The sequence below is a fragment of the Pseudorca crassidens genome, chromosome 7 (assembly GCF_039906515.1).
Source record: "Pseudorca crassidens isolate mPseCra1 chromosome 7, mPseCra1.hap1, whole genome shotgun sequence".
Lineage (NCBI taxonomy): Eukaryota > Metazoa > Chordata > Mammalia > Artiodactyla > Delphinidae > Pseudorca > Pseudorca crassidens.
Window position 1 is genome coordinate 69,707,290 of NC_090302.1, and position 26,017 is coordinate 69,733,306.

A 26,017-nucleotide genomic window follows, 5' to 3' on the forward strand; every position below is an offset into this window, starting at 1 on the left:
TCCTAGTAGGGAGATTACTTCAGTGATCAGAGCCCACCTGGCAGCAGAAGTAAAGAAACGTAGGGAAAACCCCTCTCCCATCTGTCGCTCTGTCTCTCCCTTCCTCCCCGCCTCCCCCACTTTCTCCCTCCCTCCCTTCCTTTCTCCCTCCCTCCGCCTGTCTCTTCCTGTGTGTGTTTAAATAATTTGTTTTCTATTAAGTGCTTAGAGTTTGTTTGTATGTAAGCCCGAGTTGAATATAGTTTTCCCAAAACATTTCTTAGGTCGTTGCTATCCCTAGTCACCTCAAATGCCTTGTGTTTACCAAAAGTGAAGTCCAGTTTCTTTATATGGAGCCAATAAGGTCTCTTAGAATTGGCCTCATTCTGCTTTTCCGCCTCCTGCACTCCAGGAAAACCAAACCATTGTAGATTCCTTCTCCGCTTCCAAATTTTTCCATTGCTTTTCCTTTGTTCATGTTGTTCTCTCTGTCTAGTATTACCTTCTTTTTCACCTCTAATTTTAAAGTCTATTTTAGGAAATAAAGAATTGGTTTAAGTTATCTCATCCTTTGAGAATTTTTCTTCAACAGGAGTCTATTGCTTCCAAAGTTCTTTAGCTATACTGTCTTAAGAACATTTATTTCTATTTTATACTACAGGTATATGTATACATATATTTTCTCCATTAACATATAAGCTTGTTGAAAATAGAGTCCATGTTTCAATTTGTATATTTTCTGAATTGCTTTGCAAAGTGCTTGATCATTCATTCATTGACTCAGAATATATTTATTAGAACTGTGCTAGGCCTTAGAGATACTAATAAACAATAATAGACACTATTTTAAGTAGTTATTATATTCCCCAGCGCTCTTCCAGTTACTTTATATCAATTAGTTCTAATATCTGATAGGCAGGTATTATTTTTCATTTTATAGCAAAAGAATCTGAGGTTTTAAGAGGTCTATCCATTCATTAAACAAATATTTATTGAGTATCTGCTACATGCAAGACAAGTAACTGAACCAACACTGTAGTTTCTAAGTGAAAGCTGTTTTCTAAACCCAGGACTTTCTAGCTCCAAGGCTATATTTTTCCATTATACCATGTTGTCAGTCCCTGCCTTCTGAAAGCTCAAAAGTTGGTAAAAGATATAGACATAAGCAATAATAATTATAATAACATTTGATGAGCACAGTTACTCAAAGGGCTACGAGAGTGTGGTGGTGGAAGTGACAAGCATTCTTAGGAGAAATCTAAGGAAACCTTATTTAGTCGGCGCTATTAGACTAGGATCGTGAAGAATTAATAAAATGTTGCTTTTCATTGACGTTTTTAAGAGAATATGCAAACACAAGGAGGTATAGAAGAACCTCATACGATTAGCAGGGCAAGAAGTTAGATGTGGCTGAAATTAAGAAGACACTGAGTGTTGGAAGATAAATGGCTTTTTATGCTCAATTATTTATTAAATATTTGTCATTTGAAGAACTGGGCTTTATATTCTTTATGTACTGGTCTTTGAAATGAGAAAGACAGCCACCGCTTTAAGGAGTGTACAAGCTAGTAGGGAGTTAGTTGACCACATACACAGATAATCACGTTAGATGCTAAATTGTGCCATGTGCCGTATGGCCGCCTAGAGAAGGGAGAGCGCTCTTCTGGGTAGGGGGTTAGGAATAGAGGCATGAAAAAGGAGAGTGACATTTGTACTAAGACTTGAGAGATCAGTAAGAAATGGTTAGGTTTCTAAATTCAGTAATCTTAAAATCTCACCTTGTTAACGTATCCATATGTTTAGATGATGAGTCTGTTTCTGAGTATTTTCATTTTATGAATGATGGATAAGTACAGATTAAGTCAGTTACTAGTGGTATAATTTTTAAAGTGATTTAATTTCCACATTTGCTACTTTAGATTGTTTGATCTCAATTTTATCTTTGTCTTAAAATTTTATTCTGTTGTTTGTTGATTTTTCAGAATTTTAAAGTTCAAGTCCTCAGCTTCCTCTGGAACCACACTCAAAACAAGGTACTGTCACAAGGGCGTCAGTGAAACAGAACCAAACTGGGGAAAGAACTGTGAAATAAGACTCTTAGGATAAAAATATAACTCCCTTGAAATGATGCCTTCTTGGTTTTAAAAGAATTGTGACTATTAATAAATTTAGGTTTTAAAAGTTATTCTTAATTTATGCCAGTTAATACATTTTCACTATAAAATGCACTTGTTACTTTGTGACACTGACAGATATGAAGAGGGACTGTTGCCATTGTCTCTCCTTTTAAAGGTCCTTCCTCTTTCCTGCTTTGCCCCTCCCCCACCGATAAGCACATCAAACAAAAAGTCCGCTCCATTTTTTGTTTGTTTTTTAAAAATTTTTATTGGAGTATAGCTGATTTACAATGTTGTGTTAGTTTCAGGTGTACAGCAAAGTGAATCAGTTATACATATACATATATCTACTCTTTTTTAGATTCTTTTCCCATATAGGCCCTTACGGAGTACTGAGTAGAGTTCCCTGTGCTGTACAGTAGGTCCTTATTAGTTATCTATTTTATATACAGTAGCGTGTATACTCTCCATTTTTCGAATGTCATTTCCAATCAAGGAGTATAGAGCAGAGGGTGTTGGTGATGTTCCACCTGGCTCATGAGTGAAAAAGCTTAGATTCCAGAAGACCAGCTCTCCCAGGGAGTAGCCGGAGACTCAGAGTCCACTTCCAGGCCTATCAAACTCTATACCCTCGTACTCCTTCCGCTAAACCATACCACCTCATGGGGACTTGAGCAATTAGGAGTTATTTTATGTTTAATGTCCCAGCTAGGATAGAAATGTGGTTTTTCTGATGCCTCTGTCCAGTGCTGTTTTCTCTCTATTTTTAATTGGGACGTACTAAGCAAGGCTTGAATACCATTTCCAAAGCACTGACTATAGAACTTTGAGGTTGGTCAGGGAAGATTTTCTTTCTGCCTCCAGAGTTGATGTTTAATACATGTTGTTTCTTTTGTTTATCTTACTTTTACTCTATCTAGGACCCAGTTGTAGCAAATGCTGCATATAAATCTCTGTCACACTTCGGTGCCAGGGAGCACACCATTCTTCATCTGCCTGAACAGGTAGGTTTTTCTGCTTTCTTACCGGTATCTCTTTACTGCTACGTTTTATAACTTTACTTATATCCCCTGCTTAGGGAATTCTTACCTGTAACTCTAGATATGTTGTCCATAAAAGATAAGAATTTATATTTATAATTTGTTTAATCTGTAGTAGACTATAGAGGTCTTAGACTTCACAGATAATGAATGAAGCAGATGGAAGGTGAAAATGACATCTCTATAAGGTGACTTGGTGTATGACTGCATTGCCCTGTGCCCAGGGCAAGGTCTGTGTCACTATAGGAACCAACTTACCCAGTTAGTGCGCCATCTTGAACTTCACATCCAAGCATGGCCTGCTCAGAGTAAGGTTTTCTACCACCTGAGCAACCAGAGATCTTTATTTGTGATACAGAATTGAAGTGCCGTCGGAAAAAAATCTGCTATTTGTTTGTTTACTTTGAAATGATATATAGGTTAGTCCCAGAGAACTGGATGAAGAAAGTATCACTCTCTTTTAAGGGTTAACACACTGTGAGACATTATCTTAGTTTTTAGACTAGACTAAAAACATACAACCTTTTCTACTACCTACCTAGTATAACCAGCTTTAAATTATCAGGTTATATTAAGGAGTTAAGTGTATGATTTCTTTCTTTTTAAAAAATATTTATTTATTTATTTAATGGCTGCATTGAGTCTTTATTGCTGTGCGCAGGCTTTCTCTAGTTGTGGCGAGCGTGGGCTACTCTTCGTTACAGTGCACGGGGCTTCTCATCGTGGCGGTTTCTCTTGTGGCAGAGCACAGGCTCTAGGCACGAGGGCTCAGTAGTTGTGGCTCGCGGGCTATAGAGTGCAGGCTCAGTAGTTGTGGCGCATGGCCTTAGTTGCTCCACAGCACGTGGGATCTTCCTGCCCCAGGGCTCGAACCCGTGTCCTCTGCATTGGCAGGCAGATACTTAACCACTGCACCACGAGGGAAGTCCCTAAGTGTATGATTTCACATTTAGTGTTACTGTAATTCAAAGGCATACAAATGGTTATTTAATGCCTTTAGAGTGTAAGGAAGACATTGTTTTAGAAGAAGTTATGCGTAACATTACCCAGAATCTGTCCTTGAGGTGAAGTGGCAAGTTTTATTGTGAATTTCTTGGGATCCTCAGGCATTAAAATGAGTTGACTTTTTCTTCTGGGTTGAGCTTATGCAGAGACTAGATGCCAGTAGTAACCAGGCAAACTTCTGTTCATTGAATTGAATTGGAGGGACTGAAGATAGGCTCTTGTAAAACCAAATCCTAAGTGAGGCAGGATTTCACGTGTCACTGAGAACTCGAAGACAGATCGGCCAGCTTGTTGTGCAGTTATCACAAACAGGAAGCCTTAACAAGATGTCCTATGACTCGTAAAATTTAAAAAGATGGGATTTCAGACTACACCATGGTGACTAGCAATACCCATAGCTTTTGAAAAAAAGAGAGAGAAAGGTAAAGAAAAAGGAAAAAATTACATGTAAATTTGGTATGTAAACTCCTACCAATAGATTACCTACACTATCTGGAAAGATACTTTTTCTTATTTTATATATATACATACATATATATTTTTTGGCTGCACTGGGTGTTAGTTGAGGCACGTGGGATCTTCATTGCCACGTGCGGGATCTTTGTAGCAGCACGTGGGTTCTTAGTTGTGACATGCATGCAGGATCTAGTTCCCTGACCAGGGATCGAACCCTGACCCCCTGCACTGGGAGTGCAGAGTCTTAACCACTAGACCACCAGGGAAGTCCCTATATTATTTTAAATAAGCAATTGGTAATTTAGATTACAACATAATGATTACCTTTATTTTTAGCTATTATTACTGAAACATTCCAGCTGGAATGATAGCTTTTATTAAATAACTCCCATACACTCTTGACTGTTTAGTCTCTACCTCTTTAAATAATGTTATGTTTCTATTTTATCCTACTTGAGGGTTATGTTTAGTTTCTGGTTGTCTTTGTTAGAGTTATTACTCAGCTAAGTGCTGTACGCAGTCAAATATTAGATACTTTCTTAATCTAACGCTTCTATATCCTCTGATCCCTGAATAACCATAAATAGCTCTTTATACCTTCCAACATAAAGGGTAGTGATGTACTATATATGCTTGGGTTTTCACTAGCAGAGCGTGAAGAGCTGTAAAGGAAGTCTCTAAGACTGATTTTAGCCATGCTTTTCAACCTTTTTTCTGCCCTAACCCGCGTCTAGGATGTGATTCCCTCTCATATGTACCAGAGGTTCGCTACCGTGGATATTCTTAACTGAGATTAAGATGAGAGGACATATGGTTTAAAAGAGTCCACCCCATTTCAACCCCCAGTTTCTGATATAGAAGACCTTCCTCCGCATGGAGAATCATTACTTCCAAGACCACACCATGCATTGTTCTTCTTCTTTTTATTAATTACTGATTTTCAGTTTGGCTGTTTGAATATCTAAGAACTAAAAGTCCAGAAAATGGTCAGTATGTTCATATTCCAAACAAGTCCCTGAAGGCTAAGGGTGCAACCCCAGATCCCACCTCTGTTTTGTAGATAGTGGCAGTGATGTGAAACTGTGGCTCACTTTCTACAAAAGCATACTTTCAACTGTTTCAAAAGTCTCTGCCAGGTAGGGACTTCTCTAGTGTAAAATCTAAGATTCCTCCTTGTTGTCAGAGTTTACTCATTCTGCACCAGGGGCAGTTTGGTTTACTCACAAAACTGAAGGCTACTTGTATACCTTTCCAGTGAAAGGTGTACAGGTTCTCTTTTTCTACTTGTGGAAACTTGTGAAATAATCTTTTAACAGAACATACAGTGAATTTCAAGTAGAAATTTTTTTTTAAAAAGAGAATTTTTTTAAAAGATACTATCCACATGGTGACTTTTGCGGATTATAATTCAACTACTTTTGTAAGTGCACCTTTAAATTTATCAAAGAAAGATTTCTTGTTCATTGCTGCATCAACTTAAACTGTGAAACTTGTTGAAAGAAAGCTAACAGGCTGGTAAACAGAAGGCATTAAAGGAGTGACAGACCTCAGAAGGAATATTTAGGGTTAAACGAAACAGTACCACCTAAGGTAAGATGGAAAATATCAATGGAGAGTAGAGCTGAATGAGATATCATGTGAGCCAGGGATTTGAATAGCAGATTCATTAACTCATCTTTCTTGTCACTGGTTTGTTATTAGGAAGTTTTGTGGGATCGTTGATGATAGACACTTAACACTTGCATTGGTTTAGTGATTATTTATTGGACGTATACTAAGTGCTAGGCTGTCTTATGAGCTGGGAATGTTGAATGAAACCATGTGTGAGGTGAACGTGATAACCACTACACTACGGAAATAAGGCCAGTGAATGAATCCATGTGTTTGTTGGTTTGTAAAAATATTATTGTTAATCACTTGAAACATGCAAGTCTAAAGTTGGTCAAAAAATTTCGGGGGGGCTTCTTTGAGGACCTGTTGATTTCAGTGTTAAAAAATAGACATGAATGATTTTTCCCTTTTAGTTTGTATTTCTTTGTCTTTTTAGCTATTTATCCTTCTCCTTTGCCTTCTTTAGTGCCCCCTGACACCCCCAAAATGAAACAAAACAGAAAAACAAACCAAAAAAACTACAAAGAATGGTTTTTCTGGTAAAACAGTCAGTAATTGATAAACATTTAGGTTGACTCTTCTCTCTGACTTGGGTTCTTTAAAAAATGCTTGGCTGCTTAAAAATTAAACTTTTTATTATAGAGCTCTTAAGGTAGTGTTGTTGATTTCTGGAGTTAATTTGAGAAGCGAGTAATATAAAAGAACTTATTATGCACCCTGGGTTGGTATTAATGTGGTGTAACCTGTTCCGCTTTGATTTAAGTGAATGTTATTGATTTCATCAGAAGCTGTTTCTCTTCTTAAATGAATTTATGCAGATACTTAACGAGTTCCAAATAAATCCTCTGTTTATGCACAAACTCCTGGATTTTCTTAGGTTGCACACACAGAAACGTGGTTGAAAGGTTATCTGGCTCAGAAAATGTAGTAAGTAAGGCATTTTGTAGGATAAGCTTTCCAATATTCAACTTAAAGCAGATTTTAAAAGTAATTTATCATTTTATATTTGGTTCTCCCTTTAAGTTTCTTCAACAAAGCTTAGCTATAATTGGAAGCGTGTAGTTGGTGTGCGTATGTGCGTGCGTGTGTGTGTGTGTGTGTTCTAAATAGACAGTTTTTTCCTGGATGTTTGAGTAGCTAATGTAATATAGTTAGCAACATTTTATAATTTTAACAAGTATTTTTTCATATGACTTCCCTTGATTTTCCTTAGTTGTACTTACGTTGATCTTATTCACTTGTTGCATACAAACAAAGGGAAAAGACTGAGACTAGTATAGGGAAGCTGGAACAAATATTTCTTTAAGAGATGAACAGAGGAGTAGGGAAATGCCATGAAACCAAAGTCTAACAATAAGTGCTACTTAGTTCAGAGAATCAGCTCAACTTTGAAGAAACAAAATTGAAGGTGTAATCCTACCATTATAAGTAGGCAGAGTATATCATCTATACTTAAATTACAGTACATTGGGTCTTCCCTGGCAGTGCAGTGGTTAAGAATCTGCCTGCCAACGCAGGGACATGGGTTCTAGCCCTGGTCCTGGAAGATCCCACATGCCGTGGAGCAACTTAAGCCCCTGCGCCACAACTACTGAGCCTGCACTCTAGAGCCCGTGAGCCACAACTACTGAAGCCCACGTGCCTAGAGCCCGTGCTCTGCAGCAAGAGAAACCATGGCAATGAGAAGTCTGCGCACTACAACGAAGAGTAGCCCCCGCTCACTGCAACTAGAGAAAGCCCATGAGCAGCAACGAAGACCCAATGCAGCCAAAAATAAATAAATAAATAAAATAAAATAAATTACAGTACATCTTTAGTGTCTTTGTTAACATATATGTGTATGTAAGATGCAAACATATGTTGTTTATCGCACAGCAGATAAATTAATATAGGGGTGTAGTTATGTGAATGCAAAATTAAACAACTTAAGATGGATGAACGGATCTTTTTTTTTAAAATCCCCAACGTAGTAGGTCTTCTTTAGTGGCTGTCGGAAATATTGATGGCCTGTGTGCTGTGACTCATTGAGCAGTTAAACTGGATAGGCTAAAATGTGTGCAAAAATCAGATTCCTTTTATACTACATAATTCTGGAATTGGGAACATTGGTCACTTGGCCTGGTTCATCCACCAGCTGAGGTCCCTCTGAAGGTGGTGGCAGCTTCCGCCTCTATTTCCTATGCTTCCGCTTGTGCTGCTGCCTCTTCTGCTGCCCCTCCTCCAACCCACACTCTCCCCTCCCCTTTCCTCTCTTTCCTATCGCCTCCCTTCCTCCCTTCCTCCTTCCTTTCTTTTTAAATAACTTTACTGAGATATAATCTGCATTCCATACAATTCACCCATTTAGAGCATGCAATTCAAGTGGTTTTAGTGTATTCAGAGAACTGTGCAACTAATCACAGAGCTGCCACAATCTAATTTTAGATCGTCTTATTAGCAATCAATCCCCATTACCCCTTTCTTTCCCCCCAGCGCTAAACAACCTTTAATCTACTTTCTGTCTCTGTAAATTTACCTGTCCTGAACCTTTCCTATAATGAAATCATATAGCATGTGATCTTTCGTGACTGGCTTCCTTCACTTAGCATAATGTTTCCAAAGTTCATTCATGTGGAACACATATCTGCACTTCATACCTTTTTATGATTGAATAATATTCCATCGTGTAGGTGTGCTGTATTTTGTTTATATGCTCATGGATATTTGAGTTGCTTCCATTTTTGCTGTTATAACTAATGTATTCACATTTGTCTGCAAGTTTTGTGTGATCATTTGTTTTCACTTCTCTTGGTCATATACCTGGGAGTGGAATTGCTGGGCCATACAGTAACTCTGCATTTCGCTTTTTGAGAAACTGCCAAACCGTTTTCCAAAGGGGCTGCACCGTTTTACCTTCCCACGAACAGTGTGTGAGCATTCTGATTTCTCCACATCCTCACCATCCCTATGAGTTTTCATATTAGCTTAAGTGTTTACCGCTGGCTTCCACCTCCCCGAGTCTCCTATCACTTGTGAATGTGACATGTAGCAGAGCTACCCAGTGCTCTGATGCTCTGGTGCAGTATCTGGTGTTATTCATGTAGCCTCCAGCTGTAAGCATTGTTGTCTGTTTCCCCCCATATGCTGTTCAAATATTATTTTCAATTTGTACTATAATGTGTAAAAAGTCAGGAAGCAAGGTAAACAGACCCAGAACCAACTCCTTTTTTTGAAACTTTTTAGGCAACTAGGACTAGTTAAAATCTCTAAGATACCTCTTGATGATACCAAATGTGGCAAATTCCAAGTATATACACAGACCAGAGACACTCAGAAAACCCTGCTTGTCAGAACCAAAAGGTTTGCAAAGGTGCCAGGGTTCCTCTGGTGTGTGCTGATATCAACAAATGCAGGCATGCCCTCTGTGGAGCATGCGTCATTGCTATCTCTGTAATTATGGCTGGCTCAGTCCTCTGAGAATTAGATCCTCAAGACTGAATCAGAATTAAATCTTGTCTTGGAAAGTGCTTGGTGGTCAGGTTGCTTTCACTCCTTCACTACTGAAAAGAACGCTAGTTATGATTGAAAGGCTTCATCGGAGTTGAGGTTATTATACGTGAGAAGCATTTTATCTCTGTTTGCTTTTATCCCCCTGCAAGAATCCTAACTCAGTGCAGTTCCTAAACGGAACAGTGCTTTGGGGACCTATGAAAAAGGCAGTCTGCAGGAATTGTTAATTATTTCTAAAAATAACTCCGGGAGACAGGCTAATGGTAATGACTGGGTTCTGGCACTTTATGGTTATAGCAACCACATTTATATATTTTGATTTCCTCCCCTAATGCTTAATTATCTCCATGTGGGCATTATCATGGTGTGTCATTGAAAGTATTAAAAATTTAATTAATTGCTTGACAGTTATAGCTTGTGGAAACTACAATAGTGGTAATCTTTTTACATTTTTAATTTTTGGTTCAAATAAACCTAACTAATCACAGAGTAACCACAAAATCTTCAAATGGCAAATTAGACACTATAAAGTATAGCTACCAACTGCAGATTTTAGTGTTTTTATATTCCATAGCAACAAACTGCTAAGTCTAAAAAAAAAAGTCAGCTACAGCATTCTGTGTCTTCCTGATCTCTACTATGTATATTCTACTAGAAGATTTTAAGCTTTGTCATAGAAATATGGCTGAAATCACAAATTTTTAAAACATGTATTCAGACAAGGCAACTATTTAATTATAAACTACAGAAGTTCAATATATTGAATGTGTGTTTGCATTTTATTGTCAGATGGTATAAAATTTTATTAGTTTTCTATAGTAATCATTGCTTAGGCTGGTTTATGGTGATTTTCTTATTATATTACCATTAGTTCTTTACATGGATCTGGGAGTGTATCTAATAAGATGATTAGAGTTTACCATTTAGTTAATCTGAAAATGAATAGATTTTTAAAATTAATTTTAATGGTCTTTTGGCATTGTAGAGCAATGAGTCTAACTTAGTTTTTTAAAGGAAAAGATTTTACATAATATTTTAGTATTGCCTTCTCTATCATTTCAGGTAAGACCAGAAATCCAAATTCCTGATGACCTAGATGAAGATGAGGAGGGTGATGAAAAGGACGTGGATCTTTCCATTCCTGGTTCTTGCTATCTCAAACTGTTGTCACTCACTGCTCCTTCCGTTTTACCAGGTGACTCCTATTTTGTGTCAGGGAAGCTAGCATTTTTTTAGTGATTTTAACTGATTAATTGTGCTCTTTTGTGATGAACACATATTATAGCTTACTTTAATCTTAAATACTTATTTTCTGTGTGTCTTATAGGGACTGCTTGAGGTAGTATGGTGTTCAAAAACACACTGAAAAATGTTAGACTCAAGTAAAAATAAACTGGAGAACTAGTTTAAACAACCATTTTCACTGAAAAATTTAAATTCATCTCAAAAGTTAAATTTATTCTACAAGACAAATTTTCAGTGAGACTTTAAGTCACTGATTCAAATGGTTCTTTAGCTTATTTATATAAGATAACTGAAAAGATCATTAGAATCTTCAGAAATTTCCTGGGTAGTTTCATCATTAGAAATATATTCTTCCTAAAGAAATGGTGGTACCAGTATTTGAGAGCTATACATTAATGCTTTTAAAAAATAGATTAACTTTTATGGTCGTTCAATTTTTTTTTCCAGCTTTGATATAAAGTATACAGGACCTTGACATTTTAAAAAATTATTCTAATTATACCTAGTTGTTCTAAGTCAGTAGTAGCCAACATTTTCCCAAGCATGCATCTATTATTATTCTGTCCCAAATCTACCCTGAATGTTCATGGATGTAAAAATTTAATTTCTCAAAATTAAGTTCGATAAACACAAGAAATGTCATCTTTATCTTCTCAGTCATAATCTCAGTAGCCTGTAATGTTAGAAGTTTTTATCCTTGGTTTCATCCCACATGGAGATTCCTGAGGAATTCAGCCAAGTATATAGTAGTACTTCTTGCTAGACAAAGCTCCTGTCCCAAATTCCTGCCTCCTTTCATTAGAGAAAACTGAACGGTACAACTTAGACAGAGTCCACCTTTTCTTTTCTCCTGATGTCCAGAACAAGCCTTAAGGACTTGTTCCCTTTTTCTTTCTCCTGATCGTCCCCACTTCCTACCTGAAGGCTCTTCAGAGTCTAGGACCTCCCCTGCGGTTAATAGTAAGCCCAAGGAAGAAAAAAGCCATCAGTTATCCAAAGTTCCTCCTGTATCCCAGAATAACCTTAGAGTTCAAAGTCCTCTTGGGGTTTTGCATTCGTGGTATTTTACTTTCATTTAAACTACTCTCAGGGCTGGAATTATTTGATAATCCTTAATTCTCTGAAGAGCTTGACAAGTAGACAAATTTTCATTCCTGGGTTAGTCTTCGTGTAGATGTGTACTTATCTCTTGACGTGTATCAGCTTTTACCAGAATAGGGTGTCTTCTGAGGAAGCATGAAATTCTTTCCTCACAAGTGCATGATTCTTAGGTCCATTCTGAAAAGTCTATACTCCTCCCAAGCTTGAAGCAGTCGTACATGTGCATGTACATACAGGAATTGAAATGTATGACCTGCAGTTGGATATTACTCACACTTTTCATTTAGATGATGTGTTGATCAGGGTCTTCGCAGGAAATTCAGAGAGAGTAATTGAGAGTTTAATAAAGGGACTGCTTAAAGGTGTGTTGTCAAGGTTAAAGGAAATTCACAAGCAATGGTGAGTCATCTAAGAATGGTTAATGTCCCTCAGCCTGAAGAGGTAAGGGAAGGGAGCAGTTAGGAGAATAAGAGAGAGCTTCTGTGTCATAAGAAGCTCCTAAGGGGAGCAAGGCCCTTCAAAAGAGGGATGCAGACCACCTGGGGCAGTCCTGCAGGAGGGTGTCTGGGGATTACATGCTCTCACCTCTGTTTGCACCCTGTGATCTCCTGCCGGTGTCTCCCATTGGATGAAGCCAACTAAAAGCCAGAGGACAAGGGAGTCTGATGATGCAGTTGTGAAAGGTTATTCTTCCGGGGCACAGAGTAGGGTTGAGAGTGTGGATCTGGAGGGGTAAATAGAAAACATACTACACAGGTGTTCTCTGGGCTTTGAATGGAGAAGCTTTGTTGCACCTAGGAAAGTTCTATATAGGAATGACAGAACTGGGTACATAATACATGTTCCAGTGAGTACTTCTGCCTTTAATTTAATCGTGGTCATTTAAAGGAAACTTTTAGACCTATTCAGAATGAAATTCTAGTTTAGGTAGACAGACTCTTGCTTTTTGTTCCTATAATAAGAGGCACCTGTGGTGGTTTCCTTTTTTGTTTTCCATATGATTTGTTTAGCTTTAATTTTTGTTGTTTTTGTTTCTGCATTGGGCAACCTCTAGTGGTCCTTAGGAAAATAACACTTGAATATAAACCTATAGTGCTAACCAGGTATTTTGTTTGGATACCCTATTGTCTTCTGATCCCACATTACTGCATTACCTTATAATAAGTGAAGATGTCAAGCAATAAAGAGCTTGGGCTTAATTAGAAGGAACACAAACAAAGAAATAATGAATTAATTTTTTAAAATACGTGTACTGATATTACCGCAGAATGGTGGATAGTCATAAAGGGCCTCTCTGAAAATATCTAAATGACAGGAAGGCGCCAGTCATGTGGGCATTGGGGATTAGTGTGTTCCAGGTGGAAGAAATGGCAAGTGCAGTGGCCTTGACTTAGATATGAACTTTGTGTTATTGAGGAGTGGAAAAAAAGGCCTTGTGGAAGTGTGTCTTTAACACAGCTAGGAAGGAAGGTGGGTGGTAGAGGTGAGGTCACGGGGTGAGTCAGGGGCTAGGTCATAGAAGGCCTTGATCATTGTCAGACGTCTTGACGTTATTCTATGTACAGTGAAAAAGCATTGAAAGATGTTAGGGAAGGAAATGTCATAAAACTCTAGCTTCTTTCTGGGTAGAGGATGGTTTAGAGGAGTGGTCATGAGAAGAAGAAACCAAGAACTAGTTTTTAAATTTATCCAGATGAGGAAGAGAGAAGATAATGACTGGGCAAGTAGCAGTGAAAATGGAGAGAAACTGATGGATTTGAGATATATTTTTAAAGGTAGATCTGAAACGACTTGCTGCATATAAGGAGTGTGAGAAAGAGAGGAGTTAAGAATGACTAAGTTTTTAAGCTTGAGTTACTGGGTGCCATATTCTAGTTTGGGGAAGACTACAAAAGGGCTGGGCATCAAGAATTGTTTTTACTTTGTGAAATTTGACATGAAATATAGCTAAGTTGTTGTTGGTGGTGTGTGTGTGTATGAGTTAAGAATGAATGTTTCTCTTCTAGCATACTATATTCACTCTACTTTTGGTCTCCTTTTATTTCTTTCAGCTTTGGAGGAATTTTTTACATCACTTGTGAAGCAAGAAATGGTGAATATGCCCCGTGGGGTGTATCACTCTGCATTAAAAGGAGGTGCCCGCTTAGATCAAGGAAAGACTGTAGCAGGAATCCCCAATTTTATGTTGAAAATGTATGAAACAAACAAGCAGCCGGGTTTGAAACCTGGCCTTGCGGGTAAGCACAATACATAGTATCACGGTACAGGATTTTAATGTGATGATTTAAGTTTCTCTTCCAAGTAGGGTGTAATAGGGCATGGAAAGGCATTGCTGCTGCTGCTAACGTCTAGACACAGCTGGATAAATTACAAAAATGAATCACATTTTAAAGCCATCAGAGAACTGTAGAAACAAAGACATAGATAAAACAAAGAATAGACTGAAGTTATGGAATGGAGAGAACATTTTAGATTGTTCCCTATGGACCTGTCCCACGCCCCAGCCCCTACCCCATGGGAGATATTCACTGATTCTGGTTGTGGGCTGGGATTGTGTATTGGCCCAGGAAGAGGCCTGTTGGAGGATAGAGAAACCAGTAAAGCTTTTAGTGGTTTCATGGGACTAGGCTGACGTGATGATTAATTTTATGTGTCATCTTCATTGGGCTAAGTGATGCTCAGATAACTGGTAAGTATTATTTCTGAGTGTGTTTCCAGAAGAGGTTAGCGTTTGGATCAGTAGACTGAGTAAAGAAGATCACCCTGAGCAGTGTGGGTGGGCAACATCCAATCCATTGAAGACCTGAATAGAACAAAAAGGTAGAGGAAGGGTGAATTTGCTCTCTTTGCTTGAGCTGGGAGATCCATCTTCTCCTGCCTTTGGACATTGGTGCTCCTGGTTCTTGGGTTTTCTGACTCAGACTGAATTGCACCAGAGGCTTTCCTGGTTCTCTAGTTTGCAGACAGCAGATCATGGGACTTCTCAGCCTCAAAAATCTTGGGAGTCAATTCCCATAATAAATCTCCTCTTGCTTATCTACATATCTGTACCTATATATATCCTGTTGGTTATGTTTCTCTGAAGATTCTAATACAGGTGACAAACTGGTAATCTTCCTCATAAGCAATTTGGTGACTTTTGAGTTTGCACTGAAAGTTAAAGAACTAGGCTGATGCTTCTGAGAGGCAGTGAAATCTCCAGTCTTGGGTTGCTTAGGAAACAAAGACTGGCTAGGAGAATGGGCCTGAAAACAAAGCACACAAGTAGTGAACTGATACTGAGATCTACAGCTCTTTTCACCTGGATGCACTTACTAATGTTGGCCTCAGATAGAGGCTGAAATTCAGGCTTGACCTTAACAAGAGGCTGTTGCAGGAGGCAGAGAAGCCAACAGAGATCATGACATTTATGTGGTAACCTGAGTGACAAGACTGGGGACTTGAGACCCTTCAAACACACAGCCTGTTTCTCCCTTAAGATATTTGTCAAATTTTGCAGCTTTGTGGGAAGTTAAAAGCTAAGCTGAAAACTTCTGAGGACAGATACAAATCTCTGAATCTCCCATAATCTTTCTGTATTGAAGAGTCAAAGACTGATTAGACTGTCAGTTGAAAATCTTGAGGAGGCATGCCTTAGGAACAGGGTTGAAACAGAGGTAGACTGAGATTTACCAAAGCTATAGTCAAGCCTAACTCAGTTAAATCCCTCATTCACCTGAGATAATCTGTTCTTCACTCTGTCTGCCTAGCAGAGGAGAAAATCCTCTGATTAAAAAAATAATAATATCATTTAGACTTTCTGTGGTTCTTTCATATACTGTCCAGTGAAAAAGTGCTAGACATATGAAAAAGGAAGAAGCTGGAAATGAAGGGAATATTTCATGGAGATAAAGAAGTCAGTCCATTAGAAAAGTATCACAATTCTAATCAATGTGCCAAAATAACAGAGTTTCAAACTATATGACAAAAATTAGCAGAACTGGGCTTCCCTGGTGGCGCAGTGGTTGAGAGTCCGCCTGCTGATGCAGGGGACACGGGTTCGTGCCCCGGTCCGGGAAGATCCCACTGAGCCTGCGCGTCCAGAGCCTGTGCTCCACAATGGGAGAGGCCACGACAGTGAGAGGCCCGCAAACCGCCCCCCCCCAAAAAAAATTAGCAGAACTAACTAAATAGACAAATCCACAATAATAGCGGAAAACTCTTAAACAGCTTTTTCAATGGTATGATGAACAAGCAGACAAAAAAATCAGGTTCACAAAATATATGAATAATACTATGAACAAACTTTACTTAAGTGACATATGGAACATTGTATCTTATAGTGATAGAATTTGTATGCTCTTTAACTGTACATTGGAAACTTATCAAAATGGTCATATAGCAGACCATACATTTCAACAAATTTCAAAATATTGAAGTCATTGAGTCTGTCCTCTGATAACAATGGGATTAAGCTAAACTAAATAACAAAAAGATAACTGGAATTTCTCCACTCGCCTGGAAATGGAACAGTACACTTATAAATCATCCATGGATCAAAGAAAAAAATCAAAAAATATTTTGAACTGAATGATAATGAAAATATGCCAAATTACAACTTGTGGGATGCAGCTAAAATCGTGTTAATAGGTGATAAAAACTCTCCAGAAAGTGGGCATGGAGGGAACCTACCTGAACATAATAAAGGACATATACAGCAAACCCACAGCAAACATCATTCTCAATGGTGAAAAACTGAAAACATTTCCTCTAAGATTAGGAACACAACAAGGATGTCCACTCTTGTCACTGTTGTTCAACATAGTTTTGGAAGTCCTAGCCACGGCAATCAGAGAAGAAAAAGAAATAACAGGAATACAAATTGGAAAAGAAGTAGTAAAACTGTCACTGTTTGCAGATGACATGTACTGTACATAGATAATCCTAAGGATGCCACCAGAAAACTACTAGAACTAATCAATGAATTCAGTAAAGTTGCAGGTTACAAAATTAATGAACAGAAATCTCTAGCATTCCTACACACTAACAGCGAAAGATTAGAAAGAGAAATTAAGGAAACAATCCCATTCACCATTACAACAAAAAGAATAAAATATGTAGGAATAAACCTACTGAAGGAGGTAAAACACCTGTACTCAGAAAACTATAAGACACAGATGAAAGAAATCAAAGATGACACAAACAAATGGAGAAATATACCATGTTCTTGGATTGGAAGAATCAATATTGTGAAAATGACTCTACTACCCAAAGCAATCTACAGATTCAACGCAATCCCTATCAAATTACTAATGGCATTTTTTACAGAACTAGAACAAAAAATCTTAAAATTTGTATGGAGACACAAAAGACCCCGAAAAGCCAAAGCAATCTTGAGGGAAAAAAATGGAACTGGAGGGGGCTTCCCTGGTGGTGCAGTGGTTGAGAGTCTGCCTGCTGATGCAGGGGACATGGGTTCGTGCCCTGGTCCAGGAAGATCCCACATGCTGTGGAGCAGCTAGGCCTGTGAGCCATGGCCGCTGAGCCTGCGCTCCGCAATGGGAGAGGCCACAACAGTGAGAGGCCCGCGTACTGCAAAAAAAAAAAAAAAAAAAAAACACCAAAAAAAAAACCCCTTAAAAATAGAATTACCGTATGACCTAGCAATCCCACCACTGGGCATACACCCAGAGAAAACCATAATTCAAAAAGATACATACACCCCAATGTTCATTGCAGCACTGTTTACAATAGCCAGGTCATGGAAGCAACCTAAATGTCCATCGACAGATGAATGGATAAAGAAGATGTGGTACATATATACAATGGAATATTACTCAGCCATAAAAAGGAACGAAATTGGGTCATTTGTATAGACATGGATGGACCTAGAGACTGTCATACAGAGTGAAGTAAGAAAGAGAAAAACAAATATCGTATATTAACGCATATATGTGGAATCTAGAAAAATGGCACAGATGAACCAGTTTGCAAGGCAGAAATAGAGACAGAAGTAGAGAACAAACATATGGACACCAAGGAGGGAAAGCGAGGGTTGGTGGTGGTGGTAGTGGGAAAAAAAAATCTTTTGAAGTCTTATAATTTCCATTTCATTAAAAATTATCTGCTTTACCTGTAAAAAAACAACAACAGTGTTAGTAGGAAATTTGTACCCTTAATGCATATACTGAAAAAAGAAGAAAGGAAAACAATTATAGTTTAAGCTTCTATTTCAAGAAACTTGGAGAAGAACAGCAAATTAAACTTAAAGAAATGATAAAGGAAGGAATAATAAAGATAGGATTAAAAATCAGTGCAATAGGAAACACAGGAAATAAAGAAAATAAGCAAAGCCAAAGGTGATTCTTTGAAAAGTTTAATGAGGACTTCCTTGGTGGTGAAGTGGTTAAGAATCTGCCTGTCAGTGCAGGGGACACAGGTTCCATCCCTGGTCTGGGAAGACCCCACACGCCACGGAGCAACTAAGCCCGTGCACCACAACTACTGAGCCTGCGCTCTAGAGCCTGCGAGCCATGACTGCTGAGCCTGTGCGCCACAAGTACTGAAGCCCACGGGCCCTAGAGCCCACGTGCCACAACTACTGAGCCCGCGTGCTGCAAGTACTGAAGCCTTTGCTCCTAGAGTCCTTGCTCCACAATAAGAGAAGCCACTGAAATGAGAAGCCCATGCACCACAACGAAGAGTAGCCCCCGCTCACCACAAGAGAAAGCCCACGCACAGCAACAAAGACCCAACGCAGCCAAAAATAAATAAAAATTATAAATAAATAAATAAATAAAAAACGCTGCTAGTTTAAAAAAAAGTTTAAGAAAATTGATAAAGCTGTTGTAAGGCTGGACAAAAAAATAGAGAAATATAGATCACCTGTATCAGGAACAACAAAGGAGACATCACTTCAGGCCCTACAGCATTCAAAACATTAAAGAATATTTTGAAGAACTTTTAGCCAATGAATTTCACAGTTTAGATGAGATGTAGAAATTTGTCAAAATATAAAACTTTGCAAAACTGACAGAAGGAGAAATAGACTATATGAATAGTTTGATATGTATTAAAGAAATTGAATCTGTAGCAACCTTCCCACAAAGAAAACCTAGGTGCAGATGGCTTCCCTGGTGAAGTCCTCAAAAAACTTAAGGGAGAAATAACAGTGGTCTTTATAAACTTCAACCAAGAAAAAAAAAAAGAAGAGAACACTCTTGATTGAGATCAGCATAATCTTGACACCAAGTAGAAGAAGAGAATAGTAAAGGCCAGTCTCTTCCATGAACATAGTTGCAAAAATTCCCCCAAAAGTATGTTAGAAAAGGGAGGAAAAGAGGGAGAGTGAATGTATGTGAGTGCAGGTATGAAGGAAAACTAGTCCACTTATGGGTAGAAACTAAAGGAACCCATATTATTCAGGAGTTCACAAAGACTGACATGCACAAGCATTTCTCTTTCATTGAAATTTGTTTTTAAAGAAAAGCTTAATAGAATTTCTAGAAGTAACAGTTCACAAAATTTAAAATAAGACATGATTTGAAATTTTCTCATTTATTTACAAATGAATAAGGCTTGTCAGTAAGTGATCGTTTCAATATGGTAACTTCTTATAGCTCTATTTTTTATTCACAGTTAAAAATCATAATTTGTTTAGCATATTCTTTTAATTTCTAAATCTCTCTATACAGATTGATTGAATATGGATTACTGAGGCCCTAATTAATGAGTTTTGCCATAAGCAATTTTTTTTTTTTTTTTAAGGTGGTATGCTGTTTTGTTATGATATTTCAATGTATCAGAGTAAAGATGGCAAACCATTGAATAGACTGATGGCCAATAGAGGGCGAAGTTTCAAGCAGACTTCACTCGCTCTAGTGCATGAGGTAGGTGCCTTCCCATGCTCTGTAACAGGTTCTTCTTGCTTATATATGTTTTGGGGTTTCCCTCCTTCACTTTATGCCCATGAGATTTAGTGTGTGTTTGGGAATTATTTTTCTCTTTATCATAATTAATTTAAGTGGCTTTTAAAGACAACCAGAATAGTTGAGCCAACTGAATACTAAAATATTTTGAGGTATTTCTCAAAGAAACTGGCATGCTTCCCCACTGTTCAGCCTATTAAGGAGTAGTATCTTGGAATTTGATTTATTTCATCAGTATTTAACTTCCATATTTCAGAATAAATACCAATTTATTATTTAAAGAAGTAATTTTGCCTCTTTCTTAATTGTGATCCTTTGAAAGTATGTACAGCACCAGTGTTTATATTTTGGGAATTAACAGTAAATAATAGAGTTTAGGGGGAAAAAAAACAAACAACCTATGGTTTTAGTGTTTATTTAATTTTTCTTTTAGACCACCCTTTTAAAATAAAGTTACGTTATTTTTTGCTTGAAATCTGATCGTTGCAGATGGTAGCAATACGAGAGGGAAGAGGGAAGTTGTAAAGCACTTGGGAAATTTGTTTTTTTGTTGTTTTTTAAAATTTTATGACAGTTACTCATTCAGTTATATATAAATTAAAATGTATGAATGAATAACAAAACAAAATATCACAGCAAAGAGGTTTATTTTACATAATTTAAACATAAGTTATATACAAATTATAAATGAAAATATATAAATTGTAAAAATTTTAAAGGATATGAGGTAAAAATAGTGCTGCTACAGTATGTTTGTATTAAATCTTATTTTGAGACATAATTTATAAATCTTGGCATCACTAACTTGATTTGATTATATTCTGTGTCATACCAATTGCCACCAATTAGCATAGCCAGGTTTTTTGTTTATTTGTTTTTTGGCTGTGCACATGCATGGCATGAGGGATCTTAGTTCCCTGACCAGGGATTGAAGCCGTGCCCGCTACAGTGGAAGTGCAGAGTCTTAACCACTGGACTGCCAGGGAAGTCCCAGCATAGCCAGATTTTATAGACCCACCTCTATCCTAGCCACCCATATTAGTTTTATATATTTAGTTAGAATTGAAATTATGTAAATATTTGGTTCAGAACCTTTTTTGTCTAACACAATGTCTTTATTTAACTAAGGAGGGAAGAAAGATCTGGGGAGAGCAGTGTTTCTCTGGGAAGAAGAGAGGTTTAATTTCATAAAAGAGGAAAAAGCATAGGTAATTTCTAGATTTGTTCTCCCTAGCATATTATTTGTTGGTATGGAGAAGAGAGAGATTTGGTACCTTTTTGGGTTTTAAAGCTGTGGACTTAACGTGGGTAACCAAATTGTTAAGTATTAATGGAAGCCTAACTTTAAAAGTACCATCAGAAAAGAAACAAAAAAAGTGTTAATGTGGAGGTAGCAGAAGACACCTAATAAATTCAGAAAATGGAATCAGAACTTATGAGGTGTACCTTAGATGTGAACAGAGAAAATATTTGGGTTATGATACTTGTTGCTTGTATTTTAGAATGCCTAGAAAATTTCAAGAGATGAGAAAAGATCATAATTTTAGGAGTCAATTGGAAGACACATTAGACAGAATTCTGCCAAATCTATGGTAGGATTTTGTTTGGATTCATTTTCTGCTTACTATAATCCATTTTTTAAAAAAAGAGATAGAGAATGAGCCATGCAGTTTCTCAGACTATCTGACAACAAATAATAAGAATTTTAAGAGCTAGTTAATAGGTATAACAATTGCAATAATAATAGCTAATAACCAGCTCAGATGCTTCAAAATTTGCCATGCATATATTAATTCATTTAATCTCTATATTCACACTATGAGGTTGGTACTGTTAATGTGCATGACACAGGTAAGTAGAGGAGCCTGGAAATTGAACCCAGGAAGTATGATTACCCAGTTCTTGAACTACCTTGTACCATCCCAGGGCAATCAGAGAACAATTTTAAAATACCTTTGGTTTTTTCCAGGATGACTCTAGTATTTCCTAACTCTCCTCCTTTCTTCTAGTGTTTCTTTTGTAGCAGTCCCTTTGGTATTTTTCCAGCTGAAGTTTCTTCAGACTTTGCTTAGGTTCCCATCACTGCTCTGTTCTGAGTCTTTTTATTTTTAAAAAGCCTGTCGTCATTATTTCAATCTGTGTATTAATTTACCCATTGATGGACCTTTGGGTTGTTTCTACTTTTTCCAGATTATGACTAAAGCGGCTATAAACATTATCATACAGGTGTATGTGTGGACATCTGTTTTCATTTCTTTTGAGTAAATAACTACCTAAGAATGGGATTGCTAGGTCTTTTGGTGAGTGAATGTAAGAAACTACCCGACTGTTTTTCTAGTGACTGTCCCATTTTGAGTGCCCACCGGCAATGTAAGGGAGTTCTGGTTGCTCTGCCTTCCTTGCCAGTGCTCAATATGGTCAGCTTTTTAAATTTAGCAGTTCTCATAGTGGTTAGTGGTTTCCCTTTTGTGGTTTTTAATTCGTGTTTTTTTTTAATGACTGCTGATGTTGAACATCTTTTCATGTATTTATTCACCATTCATATTTTTTCTTCCATAGAGTGTTCTGTTCTTTTGCCCATTTTTAATCCAGGTTTTTTGTTTTCAAATGAGAGTTCTTTATATATTCTGGATGTTTTTTAAATTAGAAATGTGTTTTGCACATGTTTTTACCTACTCTGTAACTTTTCATTTGTCTTTTTTTTTTTTTTTTCATTTGTCTTTTGAAGAGAAGATCTTTAGTTTTGAAGAATTTCTCAAGTTTTTTTTATGGTTCTTGCTTTTTGTCCTACCCCAAGTCTCAAAGTTTTTCTGCTTTTTTTTCCCCCGTGTTCTCTTTTTTTTTAATTAAAAAAAAATGAGGTATAATTTATGTACCGTAAAATTCACTCATTTAATGTGTGCAAGTCAGTGGTTTTAGTATATGCACAGAGTTGCATAGCCATCACCACAATCAATTTTAGAATATTTTCATCATAATGAAAAGAAACTCTGTACCCATTAGCAGTCACTCTCCATTTTCCTCACATCCCAGCCTTCAGCAACCACGAATCCACTTTCTTTCTGTGTAGTTTTGCCAGTTTTAGACATTTTATATAAATGGGATCATGCAATATGTGGGTTTTTTGGTATGGGTTTTTTTACTTAGTATAATGTTTTCAAGATTTATATGTACTATAGTATGTATCAGCAGTTCATTCCTTTTTACAGCTGAATAATATTCCATTGTATGAATATATCATATATAGTTTATCCATTGATCACTTGATGGATCGCCTGAGTTTTCTTGTAGAAGAAGCTTTATGGTTTAAGATTTACATTTTAGCCTATGATTATTTGAGTTAATTTTTCATAAAGTATGAGTTATACTTGTTGAGTATACCATCCTTTCTTCACCGAGGCACCTTTGTCAAAAAATCATTTGTCGGGCTTCCCTGGTGGTGCAGTGGTTGAGAGCCCACCTGCCAATGCAGGGGACACGGGTTCGTGCCCGGGTCCAGGAAGATCCCACATGCCACGGAGCGGCTAGGCCCGTGAGCCATGGCCGCTGAGCCTGCGCATCCGGAGCCTGTGCTCTGCAATGGGAGAGGCCACAATAGTGAGAGGCCCGCGTACCACAAAAAAAAAAAAAAAAAAAAAAAATCATTTGTCCATATATGTATGGGTCTATTTCTGTACTTAATTTTGTTTCATTGTTCTAAGTGTGTAGACTTTCATCAAAACCACACAGTTTCACTACTGTTGCTTTATAATAAGTCTTGAAATCAAGTAATATGAATCTTCCAATTTTGGTTTAAATTTGGCTGTCTTAAGCCCTTTGCTTTTCCACATAAATTTTATTTATTTATTTATTTATGGCTGTGTTGGGTCTTCATTGCTGCGCACGGGCTTTCCTTAGTTGCGCGATCGGGCGCTACTCTTCGTTGGCGGTGTGTGGGCTTCTCATTGCAGTGGCTTCTCTTGTTACAGAGCATGGGCTCTAGGCACATGGGCTTCAGTAGTTGTGGAGCACAGGCTCAGTAGTTGTGGCGCGCGGGCTTCAGTAGTTGTGGTGTGCGGGCTCTAGAGCTCAGGCTCAGTAGTTGTGATGCATGGGCTTAGTTGTTCCATGGCATGTGAGGTCTTCCCGGACCAGGGCTCGAACACGTGTCCCCTGCATTGGCAGGCGGATTCTTAACCACTGTGCCACCAGGGAAGCCCTCCACATAAATTTTAAATCAGCTTTGAGAAGCTACAAAAAAAGTCTGCTGTAATTTTGGTAGAAATGCAAATTGAATTTGTAGATCAATTTGGGAGAGAATTGACATCTTAATAATATTAAGTTTTCAACCCATACACAAGGTATATTTCTCTATTATCTTAGATCATGTTTTATTGTTTTCTTACTACAAATCTTGCACATATTTTGTTAAATTTAATAAGTATTGCATATCCCTAAGTATTTTTATGCTAGTGCGATTAGACTGTTTTTTGGTTTGTCTTAATTTCCAACTGCTCATTGCTAGAATATAAACATGTTATTGATACTTTTTTATGGCCTTACTAAACCCACTTACATTTTCTTGTAGCTTTTTTGTAGATTCTTTTTGTTTTTCATTGTAATGTTGCCTATGAATATAGATTGTCATACTGTTTTTCTCTTGGATCTGTATGCCTTTGATTTCTTTTTCTTGCCTGATTGCACTGTGTAGGACCCTTTGGTGTGGTTGAATAGCAGTGGTGAGAGCAGAAATTCTTATCTTGTTAACAGTCTTGGGAAGCATTCAGTGTCTTAATATTAAATATGATGTTATATTTAGTTTATTTTAGTGTAGAGATTTTGTAGATATCCTGTGTTAGGTTGATGAAGTTTCCTTTTATTCCTAAATTGCTAAGGGTGTTTATTACAAATAGATGTTTAATTTTGTCAAATATTTTTTCCCTACATTTATTGAAATGATTGTATACCTTTTTGGTTTGTTGATATGATGATTTATTTTATTACTATTATTTTTGTGGTATGCAGGCCTCTCACTGTTGTGGCCTCTCCCGTTGCGGAGCACAGGCTCCAGACACGCAGGTTCAGTGGCCATGGCTCACGGGCCCAGCCTGCCGCGGCATGTGGGATCTTCCTGGACTGGGGCATGAACCCGTGTCCCCTGCATCGGCAGGCAGACTCTCAACCACTGAGTCACCAGGGAAGCCCCATATGATGAATTATTTTGATTGATTTTCTAATGTGAACCAAATCTGCATTCCTAGGATAAACTCACTTGATTATAATGAAGTATTCTATTTATTTATTGCTGAATTTGATTTGCTAATAATATTTTGTTAAGGATTTTTGCATCTTTGCACCTAGGAAGGGTATGGTTCTATAGTTTCCTTGTAATACCTTTGCCTGATGTGTTATCAGGATAATGCTATCCTAATAAATAATTTTTCCTAAAATGGGCAGTAGAATTTTCTAGTGAAAATTCTGGGCTTGGAGTTTTCTTTAGGAATGTTTGTAACTATGAATTCAGTTTATTTAATACGTGAAGGTATTTATCTATCCATCTATCCCTACTAATCCTGAAGTGGGGATTTGGGTGGCACAGCATACATGACAATTAGCGTGTCTCTCTCCTATTTTAAAGTGTAAATTTTATAAAATCAGGGAGTTTGTTTTGGTCATGTGTTGTTCCAGTGCTTAGTATTCCTGGCACATAGTAGACACTTTGTAAGTGATTTTAATCCTATTGAAACTTGGATGTGTCCTATACTTTATACGTGCATTTAGTGGGATCGTTTCCTTTTTCCAGAAATGTTGCTATTAAATTGATGGTCAATCTAATAATTGTTGAGGTCTTACTAAGAAGTGACGTTATTGTCATTTGAACAAGCTATTATATACTGTTGGTGTTGTTATTCATTTATATGGTTTAGCCTCCCCTCTCTGCCAAAGGTTACATATACCTATAGGATATTCTATGGCCCTAATGCATACAACTATAGATGGGTGAGTGCGTGAATGGATGGATAAAAGAACTTGGTTTTGAATGTCCCAGTGCTCTGCTCTTCATATTTTGAAGTGTATTTTGCTTTAT

General features: G+C 37.5%; 1 protein-coding gene across 3 annotated transcripts in view; it reads left to right on the forward strand.

Annotated features, from left to right (window-relative positions):
• The window catches only part of FOCAD (focadhesin), a 312,885-nt gene that overhangs the window by 194,669 nt on the left and 92,199 nt on the right, over nt 1–26,017 (forward strand). For all 3 annotated transcript variants that reach the window (XM_067744497.1, XM_067744498.1, XM_067744499.1), the window contains 5 exons: nt 1,962–2,012; nt 3,017–3,100; nt 10,760–10,892; nt 14,095–14,280; nt 19,790–19,911. In XM_067744497.1, coding sequence (XP_067600598.1) covers nt 1,962–2,012; nt 3,017–3,100; nt 10,760–10,892; nt 14,095–14,280; nt 19,790–19,911 — 576 coding nt within the window. The remainder of the gene's footprint in view (nt 1–1,961; nt 2,013–3,016; nt 3,101–10,759; nt 10,893–14,094; nt 14,281–19,789; nt 19,912–26,017) is intronic.